The sequence below is a fragment of the Perissodus microlepis genome, chromosome 11 (genome assembly GCF_051167445.1).
Source record: "Perissodus microlepis isolate ML-2025 ecotype Zambia chromosome 11, ASM5116744v1, whole genome shotgun sequence".
Lineage (NCBI taxonomy): Eukaryota > Metazoa > Chordata > Actinopteri > Cichliformes > Cichlidae > Perissodus > Perissodus microlepis.
Window position 1 is genome coordinate 33,757,196 of NC_140471.1, and position 17,032 is coordinate 33,774,227.

At 39.2% G+C, this 17,032-nt stretch overlaps 1 protein-coding gene across 10 annotated transcripts in view; it reads left to right on the forward strand.

The window, feature by feature from the left end:
• Window positions 1-3,105: 3,105 nt before the first annotated feature.
• syngap1b (synaptic Ras GTPase activating protein 1b) overlaps window positions 3,106-17,032 on the forward strand; it is a 182,724-nt gene continuing 168,797 nt past the window's right edge. For 8 of the 10 annotated variants that reach the window (XM_084944328.1, XM_084944325.1, XM_084944333.1 and 5 more), the window contains exon 1: window positions 3,107-3,533. In XM_084944328.1, coding sequence (XP_084800454.1) covers window positions 3,512-3,533 — 22 coding nt within the window. In that variant the 5' untranslated portion in view covers window positions 3,107-3,511. Of the gene's footprint in view, window positions 3,534-17,032 lie in introns of all 10 variants that reach the window. The other 2 variants (XM_084944324.1, XM_084944323.1) reach the window with 1 other exon arrangement.

Below are 17,032 nucleotides of genomic sequence, written 5' to 3' on the forward strand. Positions count from 1 at the left end.
AAAGACGAGTGGGTCAAAGTGTCTCCACAATGTGAGAGACTGACAGAGTAATGCAGAAAGTGAGTGCTTCAGGTTATTGCTGTTAAAAGCCGTTGTGCAAGCTGCTGAATCATGGGGTGTACTTGTTTTTTTTTAACAGGACAACACAGGTGTTTTTATATCACTAATTTTATATTGGACCAAAACATATCTGCAGCGGTGTGCGATGTCCAGTCTGTTCTTTACCACCTTAAGATGATTTTTCAATTTTTCAAAAGAACTTTCTGATGTTATAAAACAATAGAAAAATAACTCTCTCTTTAAGAATTAAAATACCATGTTTTTTTCATTAAATGTTCCCACACTTATGTCTGATTCTGACTCAAAGAAAAGCATTTTCCACTAAAGCTTTTCCAAAACATGACAGAATGGTAATATTTTCATAGTGTGACAGTTTACTAGTTATTCGGAGTAAACAACTATGGGCAGAAAATCGTCACTTCTCCAAAGTGCTCAAGCTTTTAACTTTCCAAGTCAAGAAGAGGTGGATTGAGGCTGTTATTGAGCTGCTTTGTTTCACTGATCACTACCATTGTATTTAGAAATCATGCAATGTCGTGAGAATCCCCCAGAATTAGTCTGATGGGGATGATAAATTGTATTACAGCCAAATGTGTCCTGTAGGAGGGATTAACTACTCCTTTTTTTGGCAGACAATTTATTGTTGCTGCCAACAGGAATGACAGATGTTTATTTTGTGTTCTTGCCAGTTACAATGAGACTTAAGATGAATGGAGGCAACAAATAATGACTCTGAAGAATAATGCCACATATCACTCTAAGTCCTGCGTCATATTTTATTTCTGAGAAGCGGAAGCATTAATGGTTGAAAATCTTATTGTTTTATTTATTTATTTATTTACTGTTACCTTTTATAGCTGCTGGGTTGCACTGACATAAAGCCTCTTGCATTTTAATAAAAATACTTGTGTGTCAGCAGCTCTTTGTTACTCAAAATAGTCAGTGAGTCTGAGGGAAGTAACTTCTTTGTTCCTGTGATTGCCGTCTGAAGGTGTGCTACTTGACATTTTTGGCAGAAGAAGTTGTCTACATGCTAAAATTAACAATGAATGATTGAGCTACTTTAGTTTGCAGAGGTTGATTTCGAGGCTGCTGTACCACTGTACCGTGGCTCATTGAGACACTCGAAGTGAACAGAGCCTTTGTTAATGTCATTAGTAGCACCTGTGCCTTTCCTACTGGGATAAACAGCTGCTGTGGGGGAAAAAAACCTGTTTACTGCGCAGGTGCGTAACACGAAGAATTTAATTGAAACTATTCCATCTAAGAAGGGACCAGAATCCTTCTGTCATCTTTAATAATGTGTGATACGTTTCTGTGATCATCTGTTATCGCAGGTCACAGGGGATGTGCTTCTTCTCTTTCACACTAGTTTCCTTTGCTAGCATGGACACTTATTAGTGTTTTGAAGGATGCAACTCGTGTAATGTGCTCCTGAAATCCCTATATTTAGTTTTATTTTCATTTATGGCCAAAGCTGCAGCTGCTCGTTTTGACCACAAGATAGCGGCAACGTCTCAACGTGTGACCCAGAAGTAGGCGCTGCGCTCTGATGCCTTCAGCGTCCCTCTGAAGCTGTGAAGTCCACAATGATTGAAGCACCTTCAAGCATGCAAATGGGACATGTGAGTGTGCAAAATGTTATCTAATGAAAGCTTGTGCTGAAAACCCTACAGCCGCAGCATTGCTGCTCATCTGTTTTAAACTGGTTTCAGAACTATTATAGAATAGAAAGCAGGAATTTTTACATTTATTTCCCACTGTTTAGACTGATTTTTTTTTTCATTTTTATGATGGTGTTATTTTGTGCTCTTGTAATGATAATAATCATTAGTAATTATAATGATTAGCAATTTGATTAAATTACTTTTAGACTCACACATTCATCCATTTAGCCAACTACTTATTCAAATTAGGGTGTCTAAGGGGTGGAGCCTAAAATGCACACAATCATAGAAAAATAAATAAATCTGGTCCCTGTTTTCCACTTGTAAACGATCACTTTTTATTGTTTATTTTTTGGATATATAATTTCAACAATAGTCTACACTGAGGCATAGAAATATATATATATAAAAAATGAAAACATTTAAAAAATAAAATAAAATAAATATTAATATTAATATATAGTTATCTAAGCACCCTGTGTAATATTTTTGGAACTGATTAAAAACGTATGTATCAGTATGTTTTTTGTATATGTTCAATCTATTTGCTGCTGATTAAGTTAAAACAAAAAATCATATCCTAAAAAACACAACTCATAACTCAAACTTCCATCTATTATTTAAATTGCACAATTACGTTCAATAGTTCAACATTCCTATTTTCCCACGTTACACAAATGCAGCATACGCCACCTCAAGGCGCCATTTTGGCTCCACAGCTTCCTATCTTGATGCAGTTCCTCTGTTTGGTCAAGTGTCGAAATCCAGCGTTATTCAATTTTTAAAAGAAAATGAATTAATTTATTTAAAATGTGAAAAGGAAAATAGTTGTGTACTCGAGTATAATTCCACTGAAATCGGAAATGTCAGCATTTATGGGAGGTTGGACGTTACCTGCAGTAAGTGTGTTTTCAACAGGTCTGCAGGAGTTTCAAGAGCCAAAACAGGTTTACAGAAAACTACATTAGCTTGGCCTTATCACCTCTAACATGATATTGTGTTTTTCTTTATGTATATTTTAAATACATATAAAAAAATAATGTAAAATAACCTGTAAGTTTGTACTCATGATAATAAGTAAGCGATTGTTAATCGTATCTATAGGATAGAGAATCAAAGTAGGCAATGTAAAAATCATAAGAAACACACACACACACACAGCCTACAGTAGCCTGAAGCAGTGGCTATAATGAATTAACACTCCTGCAACGTTATTATAATCCTCCTTTTCCACGAGGCGAGCACAAAATGTAAAATGCATAAGCTAAAGATAGGTTATAGATATTGGGAAACGTGCGCGCCCACACTCAGTAACACGCACACACATGCGCGCGTGCGCTCGTCCTCCACCCCTTCTCCCCCTCTCTCTCTCTCTCTCACTCACTCACACACACTCACTCGTGTTCACCCTCACACCTCAGCAGCAGCGTGCAAATAAACGCACACACATACACACACGCACATGCACACACATGCACACACACACACGCGCGCACACACACACACACACACATCTCTGCATCCTGTATTTTTTTATGCATCGGGAACCGGGGCTTTATAAGCGGTCGTGGATTATGATGCCAGTTTTTATAACAGCGGAATATTGGCTTCTTCTTCGACTCCAACTGTGAACAGCAGTAAATCCCGTGCACACGCGTGCGTGTGTGGTTTTTTTATTTTATTTTAATTTTTCAGAATTATTTGTAATTTGGTTTCCACGTTACTTCTGAACGCCGAGAAACCGCCGAGCGAGACGCAAAGCCTACGTTCAATGCAGTTGGAACATGTCCTATGTTCCCTTTCAAGGTAAGTCAGAGCTAATATTTTTGATATTTTTGACACCCACTGCATCTTTCTTTTCTGTCCTCCTCCCCCGTTCCTCGCCATCCTCTCTCTCTCTTTCGCTGTCTCTCTCTTTCTGTCCCTCTCTTCCCTCTCTGTCACATGAAATAGGCATATCTAAAAGCACCATAGCCGACAGGTGCATAGAGATAGCCTAGAGTGCCTTGTAGATAGATACCCACACACGCACGCACAAACACACACGGATCCCGCGCAGCGTCTGTGGTGTGGAGCTGTGCATGCGGTAATTATAGTATTGTAATAAGGTATGCATGTGCACTAGTGTCTTCTCCTGCAAAAGCATTCCTCTGTTTGAGAGCACTCACACTGCGATCATGGCCAAAAACGCTGTAATATTCCACTAATGATCCTGTGGTGTTGTAGAGTGTAAGGAGTTTATAGCGACACGATGCTAGTTGAGTGTGCAGTATCTCTACTCTTTATATATAATGGAGTTTATACTGCTCTTATCATACTTACAGGTTTATTATAAACATGAATTAGTGTAATGTGCTCATAGAAACTCTTAGGGTTGTATGAAGTATTGGATTGTGGTTTTATTACTTCATTTGCTTCTAATCTCATATACAATTTGCGAGATAGCCCCTTAGGGACTTTTCACTCTGATATTTCATGAAATATGTTTGATATTTTGTTGGTATCCTAAAAAGTCTGTATCTTGCTTTCCGTGTGCAAAAACTTTGGCCAACTGAATATGTAGATGACCAGAATAAGAGGCTACTTCATTGTTCTTGGTCTTTTATTCCCTCATATTCGAGTGTGAGTGGGTGAAAGACGCTTCAGTGTACGGTAAAGGCAGATTCCCTTGGTATCATTGCACTGCAATTGTGACTAATGCTATATGTGAGCAGGCGTGCTGCAGTGAGCTGCCTCACATCTATCCAGTCGTAACGTTCAATTTGCAGTGTGTGTGTTTTTGTGTGTGTGATTAGAGGGTCTAATTTGGGAAAAGCACGGTCCCTTAAGTGTGATAGCTGAAGTCAGACCGGAGTGAAATGTAACGCCCAGCGCAAAGTTTGGAGAAGCCGTGAAGGACTGGGGGTGATTTGTGTGAGTACCTGTGATCAAAGAGGGTAAAACTGTAGCAGTGTGTGTATCTGTGTGAGAGAGACAGCAGTGTGTAGTCAGTGTGTGGGTTCAGGAGAGAGTGGAGGTGTGCTGCATGTGACTGTAAGGGTGAGAGCGAGTGATGGTGCATGTGTGGATGCAAGCACACACTCACCAACCTGTAACCCTTTGTAGGACAGAATGTGTGCCTCTAAAATGGAGACTAATCTCGACCCGAAATACCCAGCTGTCAGCTCCTGGACTTCACTGTGACCCCGAAGTCATCGTCTAAGCTGCGTGTGAAAAGAGAGACCAAATGTAACTGTGGCAGCCAACTTGGTTGATTTTGCTCTTTATTCCCTCAGAGCACAGCAGATAATGGCTAAAATGCCCACCTGTGCAAGTGCAGCTATAGATGTTGGTTGCATAATATTGGTGAGATGCTCTGCCACTGTGTTTTGTGTGTGTGTGTGTGTGTGTGTGTGAGGGAGAGAGAGAGAGAGAGAGCCCACTCTGGGAGTCATTGCCAGGAAATTGTGAGCACAGCGCTGCACCTACAGAACCTGCCAGCGACGGCACTGAGTACTCTTTCTCTGTGATCGCAGAGACGTTTTATTTTCAGCATTGTTTTGTTGGATTTTATGGAGCTAACCTGTGTTTAGTCTTATAAATAACACAGAAAGCTGAATGCTTGAAAAATGAACAAGTTTAAAGGCGTTGTCTTATGCCGTCATTTATAGTGAATATTTAATACATGACTAAAATTTTGTAGTTTAACCGCTTATAGCAAATTGGATAAAAGTTCCCTGTCAGTCAATAGGAAATGTAACACAATTTTTTAAAATCCGTCAGTTCTGTAATCGTGGATAGAATTTAATAGTGTTTGCAGGTTTCAGCTTTCGAATTATGAAACATATGCTGCCATTCTTTCTTTTATATCGTTGACTGTGTCCAGAAAATGAAGCAGTCTTAAGATGAAATGTTGGAAGTTTCCACATTTTATAGACCAAGCAAATAAACTGTCAAATATATGTTGGTTTACCAACTCTGTGCAGATAAATACTCTATCCCGCTTCCTTGTCTACCTATACATTAGCAGCTCCATGGTTACTCAAAGAGATTATGTAACACTGAGTGATATTTATTGCTGCACAGTGACTCAACATTCAAAGATAAAATATGTGGCAAGATGGCTGATATTAGCGTGACATGGGTTTGAGATGAGATTCAGATCAACATAAGGGGAGAAAGGGGCCTCAACAAGCTTGCAGATGTATCTGAGCCCATACTGACGAACACGTTCATCTAATGTACCAAGCAAGCCATTTGCAGTCATGCCAAGTACCGGCTCACATGAACAGGCAGTTAGTGGGAGGCAGGCAGCAGCAGCAGAGATGGACCTTCCTATCTTGGCTAAATCTTTCTCTTCCCTCATTCGCTCTCTTAAACTCACACCTTCTTTCAGTCTATCTCTTTCTCCTTCTTTTTCCTTTTCTCACTTTCTTCCATTGTGGTCGACCCCCCCTCATGCTGATCCACCCACTCACTCTCACACACATAGTTTTCTACCTCCTCGCTGTCTCCTCTCTCTCCTTCTCTTAACCTTCTCCACAATGGATGTATCCCTGAGTGCTGATGGACTCTGTGGAAGCAAGAAGCCATCCACTGAGCCATCCCTGGCCTTGTCGATTTTACAGTAGTTTGATACAGCAGCTCCTGTCAAGCATGACCGTAGTTAAAGAGACAGCACACCACCAATGCACTGCAGCACTCCTGTTCTCTGTCCTTCTCGTTCCCTCTCTTTCTCCCATGTGACATAAGGGACTGTCTTACACCCCTCCACTGCTCAGGCTGTGCCAAGAACCATCATCTGTTAGACTATTACAGTACTGCATGCACGAGATTCATGTAGCTCTGTGCACTAGATAGTCTGTCAAAGGAGACAGCCCTTTCATTTTCCAGTGGTGCGGCGAGTTTATTGAAGATGGATTCATGGTGTCTTTTTCATGTGTTGTGTAAAATTAGCGGCAGGATCAACCAATGATGAATGCACCGCTGAAGTGATTTTAATCACATGTGTACGATTGAATTCTCCATCTGGAGACCTGTTCACAGATCTTTAATGATCTGATTTTTTTTATCTGATTTTTTTTTTTTTAATCAAAGAATCCCATGTCCAAGTTCAGGGATGTTTTAAATCTGCTGGCCAAATCCCTGCTGAACGTGGCAAGTCAGCACTTTTAAATGTCAAAGCAGACTGTGCCTTCCGCCTTTTCAAGTATCCCTGAAGCTTCTTGGTCAAAGACATGTTATAATGTCTGGATATTGAAAACAAAAACACCAGTCCTGTCATTATTCTTGCCCAAAACTAGAAAATCAATCAATAATCTTTATTGGTTTATTCACATAATATTTTATGTACTAGGATCCAGTCAATAAGGACATAATGTGTATCATACAAGTTGCTGACAAAGCCTGTTCAGGCATATATTATCTGGGATGCATTTCAATGTCTATAACACTTTGGTGTTCAATCAATAACTGACAACAGCAGCATAAAACACAGACCCCAAAACTAAATATCCATCAAGCACCAAATGAGGGTAGATTTGCCACAATATTGATGCAAGTAGTCATTTTAAAAAAATGGATTCTGAGATTCTGCGAAGGATAAGGAATTTGATTAAATGATTAAGGATCAATTATTTTGTAAAACCTGTAGAGGTGCTTTTATGTTTGAGCCTTAAGTGCCTGTAATAGTACAAATAGTACAATTATGAACTCAAATTTTGTTGCGTTCAGGTGTGAACTGATGCTCTATTGATTTCAACTCTTGTTCTGACGTCCTATTCCATTTGCAACATAAATATATTATTGGGTACCAGGCCTTTTAGCTTGTGTGTTAAAAAGTTAATTGCGGGTACTGGATTTACACCACGAATTGTGACAATATGGATCCAATAATAATATAACAATTTGACATACTGATAATTCAAGAATTGATTTGCTATTTTGTAGCAACTCTATCTTTTATCTTCTTTGGAGCCAAATGCATTCGGTGCCACAAAAGTATGGTGCATCATCTGCATATAGTTTGAGCCATTTATAGACTCATACAGGCAAAGAACTATTGCTTAGTCCAGTTGTTATTTTTTTGTGTTCAGCACATCTTCTTTATTTGTTTGCCTATTTGTTGCCCAGCACTGAACTAGCTTTAGTAAAGACTGTCTGGGACCTTATTTTATAAGAGCCTATAGTGCTTTAGTCATTCTTGGGAAAACAACATGAGGTTGCTGTAACTGAGTCCCTAGGAGCAGTGACTTTTTAGATTCAGCTGCACTTTGGGTGCATGGGTAATTTAATTCTGCTGCAAAGAACGAGTGGAATGACTCAATGGGTTAGTGCAGGGGGAGAGAATGTCTTGGCTTTTGATTGATCTTGTCAGGATTCAGCAAAAAGGTCAGGATGAGCTGCTTCTTGTCTCTGGAGCCAATCAGAAGGCTGCCAATCTGGAATAATGATCTCCCTCTGGATATGGTTGGCTCATAATCTTGCAGGCATGATGTCATCCAATACCAAGGATCCATGTGATTCAGAACTGAGATTTTAGCCAAACACCCTAGGCAGCGTGCAAAGTTACTGTGCATATGTCATTAGTATGAGTCATGTTGTGACCAATGGATGGACTAAATTCATGTTATTAGGGGATACTCATTACTTTCTCAGAGAGTGCTGCAACTTTATTTCACTTTATATAATTACTGAACTTTGATCATTTCAGCAAGGCTAGTCAGTGAGTTTTTTATCATTGTGTTTGCCTGTTCAAGTATCACTAATTTGAAAGTAAAAGTTTTCAAACTGGCATGACTTCACAAGGTGAACTTTTTATGAAACCTAATAAGAAAATCATAGTTTTAAATATTTTCTGCCAGGCCAAAAAGGCCTATCGTTTCTTTTGACATGCACATTCAAAGTGGTACATTTCAAGTACCTTTTATAAATTCCCCCTGAAATAGCTGGAGGGCCAGTAAAATAAGGGCTGATACCACAGGCTGTAAAATAATGGCCTGTGAAATAAATAAAAAAGAAAACATCTCGGTGCACTGAAGCCTGAAGCTGGATTAAACATCAGTGTCAGGCTATCAATCTCTGAATGAGGTATATAGTGCTCTCTGCTCAGTCTTGCATTCAATGACTTCACCAGACTGAATAAGGCTATACTGCACTGCTGGGTGTTTAATTAGGGCTCCTGTCGAGCCATTTATTTCAGGTGTATTTCTGTTTTTATCTCATCATGTTTATATGTGTGTGTTTGTATAATTCTGTGTATGTGATTTATTTTACAGTATTTGTTTGGTTGTAAATTCAAGGCAGAGGTGCTGCAGTCTCCTGTTTAGTAGCATGAAGTGGCTGTATTACTTATGGAAACCACGTTACACAGTGAACTGAAAATTCTTTCAAATAAAGTTTAATTGTGAAACATTTGATCTTGACTTAATTCCATATGTTTTATACTGCTGCGTGCTACCCCGCCTCTGCTCCAAGACACTTTAAAACTTTTTATAAAACAAATGTCTGCAAACAAACAAGCAAACAAAAAACCAAGTAACTGAGCTTGTGCAGAGCTTTGACTTCTCAGCTAATTTAACCCAAACCACGATTTTGTTTTACAACCTGATACATCGAATGGTTTGTTACATGGAACCATCTGGGAAGTTCCCCCTGAAAACATTTTGGAAAAACTTCACAGGTGAAATACTTCCATAACCAGCTTTAACCAACCATAGGAAGTAGAGCACATTGAAGAGGGGAAAAAGCCTCACAAGCAGCCTGTGGGGCTAGCTCGGGTACACGCTTTAAGCTGGCAGGTCATCGTTCTCCCAGATCTCATGAGTCATGTGAAAATTCAGCTGCCTTCAAGTAAAGTTTACCTAAACCTAACCAAGAGCTTTTGTTGACTAAACATAACTAAATACAAATAAAAACAGTTAAAGCGATCTAAAAAATGAAACTGTAAGTGAACTTGGGACACAAGCCTAAATGCCCTGGTTGAAAGCCTTGCGTTTTGTCCTGCTATGACCTTGTCCTCATCCTGTGACTGTGGTTTTTGTTTGTGTTTACACTGCTTCACAAGAGGTAGACGTGTTGCCAAAACCCCAGAGTTCTGGGTGGTGTTTGACTTCTGCCTCCGCTAACTCCGCATCATCTGAAAGTGTAATTTGTCACTCCAAGTTGTTTCAGTAGTCTTTGGCAATTGACCTATTCTTTCATTTAGGATGTGTTGTAATTGAAAGTGCCATTTTGGGGGCATGAAGAGGTGCATTGTTTGAAAAAATTTAATTTATTAATTTTAGGTGATATTATTAACACAAATTGATTTAAATTGAAACATTTTGGTGACAGAATCTTTAAGAATAAGTAAGAGTGTGAAAATAGAGCAATGTCTGCTTCCAGGAGATTGTTATGTGTATTTTTTCTGAAATGGGGTGTATCTGTTTTACATGTCTAATGTGAAATTTACACATGAAAGTAAAAGGGAGTAAGCAGAGTGGACACAACAGATTAAATACTAAGCTGCAACTAGTAATAATCCATAAATCCTTCTTAAGTCATATGTCAAACAAAAGAAAAAACAGGTACTTTTGACTGTAGCTTCTAAAATGAAAAATCTCTGCCTTTGATGCATTATGATGGACATTTCTTTTTATAATATAAACAGCTGGTTGAGAATGTAATTGGGCAATTAATCAACCATAAGAAATAATATACAGTAAATTGCAGTACACACACAATTATGTGCATATTTTTGCACGTAAATTTCATTTCATTGGTTTAATCCTGAGCTAACACCTCCATAAATTCAGTTTAGTGGTTTACCCTACCACCTCACAGCTAGAAGACCCAGGATTGATCCTTGGCTCATTCTCTGCGCAGTTTGAATGTTTGTGTGGGTTTTCTCTTGTTTCCTCCTACATCACAAAGATGTGCAAGTCAGGGAGAGTGGAACTCTAAATTGCCCATAGGTATGAATGTGAGCGTGAGTGGATGTCTGCCTATCTGTGTTCAACCTGTGATGGACTGGCGACCTGCCCGGTGTCCTGCTATCCGCCCAGTGCATGCTGGGATAGGCTGTAGCCCCAGGTGTGCCAGAAAAGGATTAAGTGGGCAGAGAAATTAAATGAATAAAAGATTAACCTGAAGCATCATTCTCTACATTAAAATATGAAATAGAGTAGTAGAATATGTAGGTTTCTGTGATTCTCTCTTTATGGACTTGAACAGGCTGTAAATACATTTTAATGTAAATTATTTAGAGCTGATGCATAATTAATTATTACAATAATTATTTATAATGATGTATGAATAATAGTTGATATTATTATTTACTATTACTGTTCTGTTTTAACATAAATGCCAAACATTTTTAGTTACTGAACTGTGATTGTCTGTTGCTTTTCAATACTGACCTGTGCATTTGCAGTTTTGCACACAATATAGTATTTTTTTCATATACAAAAGTACAGTTTATTATAACAACACTCGTACATACTGAATATCTTACCATTACAATAGTATGCATAACTAATTGCACTTTATATTTTGACCACACTCCACAGTACTTGCTTTTTTATTTTATTTATTTTCTATGCTTATGAATCTTTAAATTTTAGTTTAATTAGTTAATTTTATGCAATTTTAACGCAAAATAGGAATCTAGGTGCTCAAGTTAACTACTGTGTTTTGCAGTGTAAACTTCTTGATTGATTCTTAATTCATAGTTCTAGTCTTGTGAGGACGTATGTCTGTCTTGGTGCAGTAATCTGAATTTTCTTTGGACATTAACTTTCACCTTTTTACTGTTATTTTTCTAGACAAAAAACAAATAACAGAGAAAACCATCTGCTATGTAGTTTGAGTCCTAAACCCTTTTCTTTCACTTTGTATTACATTTAGGAAGGACTGATCTGCTTACTGTTTAATAATACTGCTTTACTGTTTATGGGTTATAATGTTAAAATGACATTTACATAAGTGACCTCTTGTGGTGAGTAAGTGAATGTAAAAAAATAAAAAATCAGCTGCTGTTGTTACTGTTGGATGTTTAGGTGGGATCACTGTGGTGAGGAAATTAACAAGAAGCTTGCTGCAGTTGAGAGAAGTTTGTCTTTTGGCCCTTTTGCCAGAAATGCTTTCCAGCATGCAATAAACATTGTAATAATAGGACATATATGAACAGAAACCATGATCTTATCTTTAACTTAAGTAGCTTTTAGTCCCTAAACAGTGACTGAAAAACAAACAAACAGAAAATTTGCTGAAATAAATTAATCAAACTCTAAAAACAATGGGGACAAAGTATTGGACCTGAACCCCAGTCTCCTGAGTGAAAGTTCTGTGTTTCAGTACTGACTTTACTCCCATTTCATTACACATAGATTTTTATCAAGGGCCCCTTTTATCCCATTTTAAGCCATCAGAGTACCTTTTACTGCTCTTTAATACTGCTAAGCCCTTTGCTTTGGGAGTCATTGACGGTTTCCTTATTCTGTTGGTAACAACACAGGTTCTCTGTAAAGGCATAGCTGCATACTTTAGCTTGATCTGTAGTCCTGTTGTGAAGGGATTAGGTTGTTCCAGCCCACTGTCATTTCCACAGGGTCAAAAACTGCTGCTTAGTTTGATTTCCTGGCAACTGAATATTATGCAGCAAGTGTTATTTAGTGTCTGTGCTGTGACATGCTGGGCTTAGGCAACAGTGATCGGAGTCTTCTAGTCCAATTTCATTGCACATGCATTCTTTTGAAGGACCCTTTGGTCTCCCATTTTAATGAACTGGGTTAGCAACATTTTTTTAGTGTGCAGGGTTAATCTTAACCTATTTAGGTACTTATTGTTCAATAACCTAACCACCACCACCTTTATTACGTTATTACGAGTGGACTAGAGAACTTTAATCTCACAGTACCAAAAATCACTGGGCAAGAGCATGGATAGGAATAAACTCTGAATATTATTAAAAATAATGCTAATGTACTTAATGTAAGTATCACTGTGTTATATTGCTTTCTACTTCTTTTATGCCATATTTTGGATGAAAATGTTTAATTTATACCACATACTCTTTATTTTATAGATACAGCGATTATTTTGCAGAATTTAAAATATAAATGTACTATGTTATGCTGTTTTCATACACTCAGTCATATATAAATAATTCAAAAAATCTCCAACTGCAACATTAAAGTTATAGTACATGCTTACAATTCTGAAAAAGGACATTATGTATTGACTATTTTTATTTCAGCTACTTTAGGTTATTTTGATACTAAAACTTTTGCAGTCCTAGACATTTAAATACAGAGTCTGAGTTTAGTCAGATTCCGAGTTTAGTCCAATACAAAACAATGTGAAGGCTTTGCTGCAGTGCTGTTGTATCAGGGGCATAGGACTGCACATGAGCATGAAAATCTCACATTTCTACGCCAATTTTATACGCTGTGTTAATATTTTATTTCCTGGGGGTCCTGACAAAAATATTACCCAAAAGATTATAATTTATGATACATCAGTTTAATTTTCATGAGAAAATATCACAAACTAATGCGTCGAAGGAATTTAAAGTCTTGAATGTGGCAGCATCAGACTGCTTTTATTGTGACATACGTGTTCGTGTTCTTTTAGAATGATCGACGGTAAACTAAAAAATGTGTGCTAAACAAGCACTCCACTTCCTGTCTGTCCTTTAGCCGTCTTAGCTTTATTTTCATAGTTAATCATTTCGTATCATTTTGTAGCATAGATTCCAGCTGTTATATTTATGGCCTGGGAATAAATCTGTTCTCATCCCCTTGTTTTGTGCATTTTAACTCCAAAATTTCCGTAAGCTGTATTTCCATTTGAAAGCTTTTATAACCAATTTTTTTTAAAGTAGATTATGTAGGTTCTGCATCCATTTTAGATGCAGATGAGAGCAATTTGTTATCTGCAAGTTTCACAAGAATGGTTATGTGCACTGTATTTGTCCATGTACCCCTGCGCTTATGTCTCTCTTGTGTCACTGTGTGTAATATGTGTGTGGTAGTGTTTTACCTCCACTAAAAGGACCTGATAAAGGTTAGCAGTCTCACTCAACAGCTGATGGTAAATTTAGCCTCCTTTTCACACAGTCCCACACACGAGCCTTTCTCTCCTGTATCAGACCAAATCCAGGCATGTTCCTGCACTGAAGAGATGTGCCATTATTTAAAGTATTAATTATCAAAAACAGAGATGGTTATAATGTTTCGGGGAAAGATTACCATTTTGTGTAAAGGGCAAAAATCTGGATTATGTTTGATGAGCGTTGGTCATCTAAAGAAGACAGGTGTATTTCTAGATGCAAATGAATGTAATGGAACAACTGTTGTTTTTGATTAATGACACTGTCAAACAGGTACCAATGGATGGTGATGAGAACGGCTTGCAGGATGCCAAAACCACACTTTTAATTTGGTGTTCTCACTCAACTCCCATCTTTAAATTTGGAAATTGCGAGGCTCACTCAGGAGAATCTAATATTTGCTGGGCCCATTTAAGAACAGAGGGAAACAAATGTTTCAATCTAAGGAGCACTGCAGGAAAGAGGCCATTTTTGGCATTGTAATGCGTTTTTGTGATCCAGTCTAAATCTAACCCAGTGTCCCATTTCTTAAAATGATCTGAGGTCTTAAGATTGCTACCATAAGTAATCCTGTGGAAAACAGAAATGTATCACCTACTGTGCCCCTTTTAAGAGGTCTAAAGTTGCATCAGATGAGCTCCTCTGGTAATTTCTCTGTGCTGTATTTGCATGCACTGTGCTGTGGCACATGCTGACATTATTTGTGGGTGAAAGGTTGCTTTGCAGATACTACAATCCAAGTGGTTTGCCACAACACTGTGACCTTGCAGTCCTGGAGCCAGACTTTATGTAACACATGCAGTGACATGGAACATGAACATATGACAGAGCTACCGCATGCTAAGCTGGTTTCCCTTTTGCAGTTGAATATGTTTGGTGTTAAATAAAAGAATACATGGATATTAATCATCTTAAAACAAAATGTGCTGGTGTGCAGCCTCCTCTTGCCTACATAAATAGGGCACACGTGGCCAGTCTAACACATGTGGTTTACAGTTTAAAAAAAATATTTATATGTATAATTTTTTTTGAAGCAGAAGACAAATCTATGCCACAGGGATGCTTGCTTCTAAAACCTATATTCTACAGCTTACCCCATGGGTAATGGTAAGAGACAAAAAGTTTACTTTTTGTCTCTTACAGGAGAGTCCAAAACAAAGAACTAGCAGTTCTGGAATCAAGCCGCTTGGCTAGCGGAATACACTAAGCAGTTCAGAGGGCCAGCTGTGTGGCCAACAACACAAGCCAGATGCTCAGACGGCTTGGCAGGTGGCCAGCGACGGACACAATGGGGCCAAGGACCCTCGGGTGGCTTCGTTGGAGGCCATTGACAGAGACTCAAGCGGAGCAGGACCGGCCAGTGCAGAGACCTCTGCTGAATATGGAGCAGGCTGGGGTTGCACAGGGCACAAACCAGGCTCTAATGACCCCTTGGACTCAGGCAGACAGAAACCCATTAGCTCTGGTTCAAGCTCTGGTGATGGGTGTCAGGTAGAGAGGGACCCAGTGGCTTGGTTCCTGAAGCAGGCGGTGAAGTGGAGGCTGGGGCAGCTCGGCTGAGCACCCAGGCTCCTGTGTCAGGTCGGTGCTCAGCTGATCTTATGCCTGAGAGAAAGCTGGAGGTGAGAAAATGCTGTCACTCACCACAGCTGGTTGCACTGGAGGAGTCATGGATGGTGGGTTGAGGAGCACCGCTGAAGCTGAAGGTGTATTGGGGGCCGAGTCCTGATCCTTCGACCACATTCCTGCCAAGAAAGAGGCAAGTAATGAGTGATCAGGCTGAGGCAGTAAAGAGGAGGGACTCGTCCACTGCTGTGGTGATGTTGAGGCTAGAGAGCTGAGGTCTGGCAATAAGTTTAGGAAACCACTTCTTATTACTGACGGCTTTGGTGAGGGAGATGTGGCTGCAGAACAGCGTGGCTGCTGAGGCGAAGCTTGTGTGGAACGTTGCTGAGGTAGGGAATAGATGGCTGACTGTGAAGAGTTTTAGGTGGGGTGCTGCTGTAGCGAAAATGGGGATTGAAGGGTGGAGACAAATTCCTGTAGCCAGGTTGGCAATAAGTCTGCATACTGGGGCCAGGCATGAACCAAACTTTAGATCCTTTGCCTGAACTTCACTTTTTCCTCCAAATGAAAGGGAACAACCACCGCCCACTGAGAAAGTGAACTGGTTCTAAAACTCCTCAAAATTTTCAAAGGCAAAACAATTCTGGTTGGAGTCTACTGTCAAGACCTGCAGGATGCAGATCGTGTGGAGATGAATGAGCACCCAAATGCAAATGATGCAGGAGAACAGCAACTGGTTAACATAAGGCGAGCTATTTATTACAAAACAAAAAACTAAAATGCAACAAAAAACCTAAACTTGGAAATACTAAAACATGAAACCTGACAGACACAGATAGATAAACAGAGACTCCTATGTGGGATAAGCGGAGACTGAGACAATATATATAGAAGGAGAAGATTAGGGAAGTGGAAACACATGGGAACATAGCAGGAACAAATAAACATAATGAGACAGGGGACGCAAAACTGATCACAATGCACATGAGCAAGGCCTAACAAAATAAAACAAGAAGTAGCACGAACACCGAGACTCAGACAAGGACATGGGAGCTTGACTCTAATATGGGGATAAACAAACATGGAAACGCACAACAGACTGTGGAGACAAAGGATGAAACACAGAGGGAAGAACGTGGGAACAGGTAAGGGTGTGACAGAGAGAGACGGGACAAGGGAGCGTGACACAGAGGGAGACACATAAACATGGAGACAACACACAGAGGACAAGATAGAAAGGGAAATGCTGAAGGAAACCAAATAACCTAAAATAAACCTGAATCACTAGAGATAAACATAATCAGAAACACAAAACACTGGGTCAAAGACCCGGAACCATGACAGATATAGGTGGATAATACTAAAGTATTGGTCCACACCTCTGAATCTTTGAATTTAGGGGTTTTCAGAGGCTTCTCTACTTAGGTTTCTTCCCCCTGCTACCCAGCCCCAGATAAACAAAAGAAAAGGGATAGATGGAAGGACAGTCCCATTGACAGTGTAATATGAAATCTGGCACTGAGCCTTGCAGTCTGCCTTCACAAACACTTGGGACAGAGTTGGTCATTCTAAAGAGCTAGCTGAAATCAAACATGGTACTGTAATAGCATGTCACCGATATTCCACGATGAACTGTAAGTGGCATTATTGCAAAGAGCAGGCATTCAGG